At 47.0% G+C, this 7,966-nt stretch overlaps 1 protein-coding gene across 1 annotated transcript; it reads left to right on the top strand.

Annotated features, from left to right (window-relative positions):
- The first annotated feature begins 5,904 nt into the window (after nt 1-5,904).
- On the top strand, nt 5,905-7,494 carry LOC118782237 (ankyrin repeat domain-containing protein 34C-like). Its single transcript, XM_036535542.1, has one exon. The coding sequence runs from the start codon at nt 5,905-5,907 to the stop codon at nt 7,492-7,494; it is 1,590 nt and encodes a 529-aa protein (XP_036391435.1).
- Nucleotides 7,495-7,966: the final 472 nt, after the last annotated feature.

Raw genomic sequence — 7,966 nt, 5'->3', positions numbered from 1 at the left:
CCTAGTAGGAGAGCAAATAAAGTAAGTGAGCCAATGACCTATGATAAAGAAGCCGTTAGCTGCAGCAGCACAGAAGTGAGTGCTGAACTGTCGCACGAACTGTCTTATTTTAAACTGGAATATCCCAGTAATACTGTAGCGAACAACATCAAAGTAAGAATCATAATTTTCTTATGAACCCACTGTTGGTCCTTGGGGGAAGACCGTGAACAGATACTGTTTCACGTGTATAAAGAGGAGCCTCCGGATCTCTCAGAGATGAAATGCGTATTTTTAGAACACTCATATCATACGACCCGCGCGCTGCAGCTATCTTACGACTGTTCTTAGAACAATCTCAATATAAAACTCATGTTAATTCACGCTTCAGAGCGAGATCACAGAAAATGTCAGAGGAAAAGAAAAAAAAAAAGGTTATATTTAGAAGGAGGCTGTGCAGCAGGTGCGACGAAATGTTTCTGAAAATGGAAACGGTTCCCCCAGGGCGAGAGAGCTTGTCTTCCTGTTTATTTATTAATCTGGTTTCTGATGGGCTGCAGACGACAGCGACACGGAGCGAGGACCGCGCGCGGGCCGCAGACGCCCCCGTGGATCAGCGCTAATGAACGTCTGTGAAGCAGGGAGCGCAAAGACGTAGCCCGACATTCTCCTCTGATCGCTAGCTTTTCCCGATTCGGCCCCACGGGCGCCGCGAGGAGTATCAGCCCTGAAAATAGAGGTGCGTTGGCCAGGCTTCATTTAAGTGCAACCATTTCCTGTCCTTATTACGCGTTTTACCACACTGACGGGCCTCGCTCAATCGCCGCCCTGAATCATACATCGCTTTAGTATATGATAACCTTTTGAAATACTATGCATTAAAGACCCATGGGGCATCTTGCCAGCGATGAACTCTGCGATTTTTAGAGTAGCATTATCAAATTAAGATAGAAATAAAGAAAATATGGTTTTCCTTAATACATCAATGTACTTTGCCATCCCTCCCCATGGGTTCTTTTAGCTGAGGTCTTGTTGCCTGACAACTATCATTGTAAGAGCTGGCACATATCATCCTTTATCATTTTCCACCTTAAAAGAGACATTTCATTCCGTCTTCATTTGGTCAGAGCAACAGCACTGAAGTCTTCAGAGTCTTTTAGTGTCCATTGACTTCGTTGACCAACACGTGGTGCTGTATGTGTCTTCCACAGAAACACAGAAGGTTAACCGCATCCAGACCCCATCCTCTGAAATCAATATGGAGATTAATAGCATTCTGCTCTTTCATATTTGCCCTTTGGCACCCACCACGCCTGCTCTGAACACATGTAATATTCCCCATATGTCAGTGTCTTTCAAATAAATATTCACAATAAATAATTGACGTCGATGGGCAGGTGAGGAGTGGTTGCTGAGTAGCGATGGGCGGGGCTGTCGTTGGAAGCCATTGTGCGATTGGTCACCCTCGGTGGAGGGTGCAGACAGACGATCAGTGACACCTCACAGGGTGAACAACGGGAATCTAATTACCTGCTCCTCACAGAACAGATAGCTCCACTGCATCCATTATTGTCTCCTTCACTGCCGTTTCATAGCAACCAAAATATATCTCATTAGTCTCTGCGACTGTCATCGCCTGGACTAGTTTATCTTTCTTTTTGTGTTTAAAATTACCAGTTTTAGGGTGGAAATTTGAAAAAAAAAAAAAAAAAAAAAAACGTTCATTATTCCATTTCTTCGGTAGCAGACACCCTTATCTGTGGTCACTTACATAACCTGCTTGTTGTCAGTTTTTACCTGTACAAATATTGAAGCTGCCTTTCAAGGGTACAGCAGCACTTGGCCCTACAGTCTATAGTTTATTCATTCAGCTCCTAATACTTACATAGGATGAATAGGATGCTACACTGGGTTATAATTCAGACCAATACTATAACATTAGCTACATTTTAAATGTATTTACTTTCAAATAAAATTTTAAACTATCTTGTTTATGAAGCAGTATATCAACCATTGCCAAGGCACACTTCTCCCAGACAGACTGAGAAATATTAGGAAGTGTTGATAGGTTCGCCTACTTGCCATTCAGGAGTGTAGTCTCCAGACACCATTTCTACCATAACTACAATGCCTTGAGGGGAACACAAAAACTGCTCCTCAGCACCTCGGTATTATTTACCTGCTTTACACATCAATACATATATTAAGCCCCACCGAGGCCTCGGTGAACCCGGATATTTGCCACGTTCGTTCCCAGGTTGGAGCGTTGCTGTTGTATGCTTCGGGAATGCTGCAAACCCAAACTGCCTCTCTAAATATGCAACCATGCAAATTAATGATATTTATATGCCATCTATAAGCCATGGATAAGAGTGTCTGCTAAACAAATAATGCCGCAGTATACACGCCGTTTACAGCCAAAAGTACACCGATGTGTTTTGTTTAGTTTCATGCAAACTGACTGGGAATTTACTTTTGTGTGTTGCTACGTCTCCAAAATCGCAACACTTCACAGCAAAACTGGCACATGCATGTAACATGCACATCCACGGGCAATACACACAGATTACAAACACGGGCAAAACCCGATAACCTTTTTTGGAGATTTTAAGAGAGAAAACCAACAGTAAAGTTAATTGAGAAGCATCATTAGGACTAGATTCAGTTCAGCAGGCTCCCTGAAACGGTGACTCATTCTGTAACCCCCCTGTGAGGCGCGATTATTCCGCACGTTACAACTGACATTCCAGGAGGAACGTCTGGGGCACCTTTCATTTTCTGTCAGCTGGAGCCAATTAATGAAACAAGCGGGAGAATTTTTTTGCGGTAAAATAGGAAACGATTACACACGTGAATGCGTGCTTTAGTGACGTCTCCATATTAAAGAACACATCTCGTGCGCATGTGCATTTGTGTAGCGTATGTGAGTAGTAGTGAGGTGCAGTGTTCAGTAAGTTACAGTGTTATATTTCATAATATAATTGGTTCACGTCTCTGACGGGACAGTACAGTTTTACACGTGAGCAAATTACTTAATCATGTGGAAAAATAAAGTAACGAGTAAATGTAGCTGTAATAAGACATGCAAGGCGTCCACGTTAATAAACTTTTACCGATGTTTCTCCTTCGAAATTAATGCATGCGTCTTTCCCCACTGGAAATCAACTAACTTTCAAATCCAGTTGAGCTGCATCGCTTCTTAACCTTTCCGCGAACGCATTGGGAAAAGGTGTCGAGAACATGACGTCAGAGTGCTTACTATTCTTGATGCCCGCTGCACGAGGGCGTGCAGCAGACACCGTCACATGTCAAAATTCAGCACTATTGGACAAGTATATACAATTCCATATAAAGACTGAGCACAGAAAACGAAGAATATCAAAGAGAATATTTCATAAACAATTTGGATGAACAGCTCTAGATGAAATAGTTACGTTCATATAGGCCTACATTTTCAACATTTTCAACGTTGCTCAGCTCTACAATAATCTCAATTAATGAAATGTTGATGAAAGATATGCACGCCTAAAGCTCATTATTACAACGCTGACACATACGATGGAATAAAAGACATTTATGTTCCAAAATGTGTCATGACAATTAAGCTTCTAGAAAACGGTAATGTCAAAACATCAGAAATTAATCATTTTTGATTCCCAGGAATTGAACATTATTTATGGCTGATGTCAGTTGAAAACTGTTTTCGGTTGTTTGCATTTTCCCAAAATTGAAACAATCGAGGTTCTCACCAGAACTATGGGCTTATTTTTGTAGACACTGACGTCAATGAGTTGCACGTTTCATTCACCAGGCAAGAAGATATTTATAAACCCAGCATCTTGAGCTTGTGTTTTTTTTTTTTTTTTTTTCAGTGCGCACTTAAAGGAATGCAGCCATTGGACTGATCGGTTGCGTTGCCATAACAAAGGCGAACATGTCAGAGATGAGTAGTGCATCTGAGCGCGAGCGTCCCAGCATGCGAGCAGTGCACTGAAAATAGGACATCCACGGGAGCTGCATTTTGGAGGAAAGTCCGGGAAACGGGGCACGCGCTCCTTAATTACAGGACTCCGCATAAAATGGTCTTGCTGTATTTGCGAGGATTGCTCTTTGCTCCTTGACAACATCTGGATTCGTTTTGAAATGGCAAACGTTTCTTCTGTGGAGGTATGGCAAAAGTAGTGTGTTAAACAGCGCAAATGTAGTTACACTTTGTAAGTAGTTATTACTTAGGAAAGTTTATGGATTGCTGTTCTTATTGGTTCATGTGTGCGTATCTCTGAGGATTTCTGTTATTGCATTATATTAATGTGAATTCGTGGTGAGCGCGTGTGTATTCTGCATACGCACATGTGGCATATAGCCTAAAAGTCTAGTTAATAGACGAACAAGTCATTAGGATCAATATGCTTGTACTATCTGGAAAATTTACGTTAAATCTAGCATTTACGTTCAATAGTGACGTCAACAGGTGAAGTTCTATCAGAAAACGAAAGTATGCATGTATGCATATGTTGTGTCATGTTTCACATGTTAAACTACCAAGGCACTGTGGATTTGTCAAGACGAATAGATCATCTTTAGTTGCACAAAAGCAAATTGAGAAACGAAGAAAAGGGTACAGTATATCATGTCGTATTACCAGGTCAACGCTGTTTCCCACAGTACGAGACTTTGTGATGGTTTCCTTATCGGAACCATGGACAGCGACTGGTTCGCAAACGTCTCCCTGGAAATCAGGGCACAGCAACGTGGGTGCGACGTTATCACACCTATAAATAGGTACATCAGGTTAATCTATTCAGGAATGCGCTTTGATTTGCCAAACTATGTAGGCGAAACGTCGACTCCCGAGAGTTCTTCAGTAAATCTAAACACCTAATTCTGTCTAAACTAGGGCGCCGATTTACGAAAAGCATTTTGCTCTTCAGAAATGTTCCAGATCATTGAAAACTTTAAAATCAGAGCGCCTTCATTTCGTATTGGCTCCTGCAGTTATACAACCGCCCACATTTTTGTCAGAATAATAATCAGGAAGTTAGTTGGTTTAATTGCCACGATTTCAGTCAACTTGTTCTCTGAAATAATTTCCTGAAGTAACGACATCTTCTAATCGTGTCATTTGCCGGATGGCACAATTCCCGTTAACACCAGCACAAACAAGCCGTTACAGCCAAAACAGAAAACGTTCTCCCTAACACAAGTCTTGCAGACGCAAGCTGAAGACGACACACCTTATCCACTGAGTGCCGTCTGAGTGGGCTGTGGCCGATTAAGACGCCTCTTCACTACGACACATTCTACCTACCTGCAATAAATATAGCTGAAATGAGTTAGTGGCAAACTCGCGGTGTGAATCCAAGCAAGAGAACGCACCGTCTCTCTTGTCTTTATGAATTTAATTAAATGCCTTCGAAAACAACAAGGGGATAATTCCGGCTAATCCCCTTGTAATGAAACGTCGGTTAATATATGTAAAAATGCGTTTTGCTCTAAGATCATTCTCTAAAACCTGCCCCATGAGATCCCTCTGTTTAAATGAAGTGTAAAGTTTCTTCCACAGTCGTTCATCCTGTGAGAAGCGGGAGTTTACACTGAGTTGCCACAGACACGTTATCGCTCTTTTACATGGAGCGCCATCTGGTGGACATTAGGATGGCAACTCTTCCATTCTCATTAAAAACGAGATTTGTTGAACACCTCCAGTAATTTAACTAAACAACAAACGCTAATGAAGCAGACAAGCGCTGTGTGTAATAACAACACAAAAAACTATCATAAACCGAAAACAAATCAGACCTTAACCCTTACTGAGCAGGCTATGTGGCGTGTATTTATCGATAAACGGAGACTTTGAGATGTTGCTCTCTGTTTTGATGGCAGCTGATTATGACCGTGTGTCAAGGCTGAGCGACAGACTGAAAGATGGAGGACATGCCGGAGGTGCGGACAGATGGGAACTCGCTCCTGAAGGCGGCATGGCTGCGCCGTTTACGCCTGACCAGGCTCCTCCTGGAGGGCGGGGCCTACATCAACGAGAGCAACGACCGCGGGGAGACAGCCTTGATGCTGGCCTGCATGTCCAGGCACTCCGACCAGCAGAGCGTCAGCAAGGCCAAGCTGGTCAAGTACCTGCTGGAGAACAAGGCCGACCCCAACATCCAGGACCGAGCCGGCAAGACGGCACTCATGCACGCCTGCAGTCACAAGGCCGGCCATGAGGTGGCGTCCCTCCTCCTGTCCAATGGGGCCGACCCCAGCCTGGAGGACCACGGCGGGGCCTCGGCTCTCGTCCATGCCATCAACGCGGATGACAAGGACACTCTGAAACTGCTGCTGGACAGCTGCAAGGCCAAGGGCAAAGATGTCATCATCATCACCACGGACAAGTCCGCCTCCGGAGCCAAAACCACCAAGCAGTACCTGAATATCCCGCCCTCCCCTGAGCTAGAGGAGAGGCAATCCCCTGCGCTCTGCACCTCCCCCTCCGAGATCGACATAAAAACATCCCCGACACCCAGCAACGGAAAGCTGCAGGAGACCGTCTTCAGTTTCCAGAACAAACGGGTGGCTCCCCCCACCGCCAAACCCCCAAACCCACCGGGATCTCCCACGAGAAGACCCGCTAACCCCAAACGGGCTCGGCTGCCCCAGCTGAAACGGCTGCAGTCGGAGCCCTGGGGTCTGATCGCCCCCTCCGTGTTGGCCTCCGCGTCACAGCAGGAGAGCAGGAGAGCCAGCTCTGACGAGGACGTGGTGACCGGGGTGAACGGCCTGTATCTGGGCAGGAGGGCGCCCCTCTCCCGCCACAACAGCATGGAGGGTAAAGACTGCTCCTTCCCCTCGGTGGGGGACCACTGCTCCCCTGCGACGCTCTCCACCTCGTCCGCTCCCACGTCCCGCAGGACGTCATACGAGAAGTCGCTACTGCAGCTACAGGCGCTGATGCGGCGTGTTGCTGTTCAGGATCACGACGGCGGTGGCGTCTCGGTCGGCAGCCCCTCCTGTCTGAGGGACACAGTGTATCGGCGGCGCCTGGGAAACGAGCACTATGACTCAGACTCCCAGCTGTACTCTGACTCGGCCCTGCCGGACTCGCCCAAGGCTCCGCCGGAGAAACGGAAGCAGAACTCGTCCCCCCTGGCTCTGCTCATGGGCTCTCGCGAGTCACTGGACAGCAATGCCAGCTCGTCCCCGGGCGTGGCCCGGCGCCGGGCACCGGGCGTCCTGGAGAGGCGGGGCTCTGGGACTCTGCTCCTGGACCACATCTCGCACACTCGGCCGGGCCACCTGCCCCCCCTCAACGTCAACCCCAACCCCCCCATCCCAGACATCAGAGCCAGCATCAAGCCCTCCTCCTCCTTCACCATCTGCCACAGTTCGATCATCCCTGTAGCGCCCAGCTCACCAAAGAGAGGCTTCCCCAAGCCCAAGAAGACACTGGTGAGGAGGCATTCCATGCAAGTGGAGCAGATGAAGCAGCTCTCCAACTTTGAGGAGGTGACAAATCCATAACTAGAAGGCACCCATGCTTTGCAGTGTATGTAGCAGATGAGGGGCTGTGAGAAGACCCCCTGACCCCCCCCCCCCCCCCCCCCACCCCCCTTCACCAAAAGGACACCTCTGAGCTCCGCGGCAAGCATTTTTCAACAGCTGTATGCTTTCAAAGAAAGTCCGGACATGCCTGCAGTCAACATGAATTAATTATTCAGCGTTGAGCTAAACAGTCGGGTGCGAGGGAGGTACAGATGCAGGGTGCTGAGCAAGTATACAGGTCTCATCAGTGGGTGGAGGGCTCCACCTTGGGCCCGCTGTCCCCCAGGCACATGTCTGTGAGCGTCCCATTCCCAGCTCCAGCAGCAGGGTGAATGGAGAGTAGACTCAGGCACCAAGCCTCTCTCTACGCCCCGCAGACGGAAACAGCTTAAAGCACTGCACCAGGTGTTGTTCCTCTTACCTGCCTGTTCTGAGTATTGCGCTCTGCCAG

This window comes from Megalops cyprinoides, chromosome 8, assembly GCF_013368585.1.
Source record: "Megalops cyprinoides isolate fMegCyp1 chromosome 8, fMegCyp1.pri, whole genome shotgun sequence".
Classification (NCBI taxonomy): Eukaryota; Metazoa; Chordata; class Actinopteri; order Elopiformes; family Megalopidae; genus Megalops; species Megalops cyprinoides.
The sequence above is the reverse complement of the archived record's forward strand: the minus strand, read 5'-3'. Positions and strand labels throughout refer to the sequence as shown.

Bases quoted from the DNA above. Each gene is read 5' to 3' on its own strand.
- LOC118782237 (XM_036535542.1), top strand. From the start codon at position 5,905: ATGGAGGACATGCCGGAGGTGCGGACAGATGGGAACTCGCTCCTGAAG.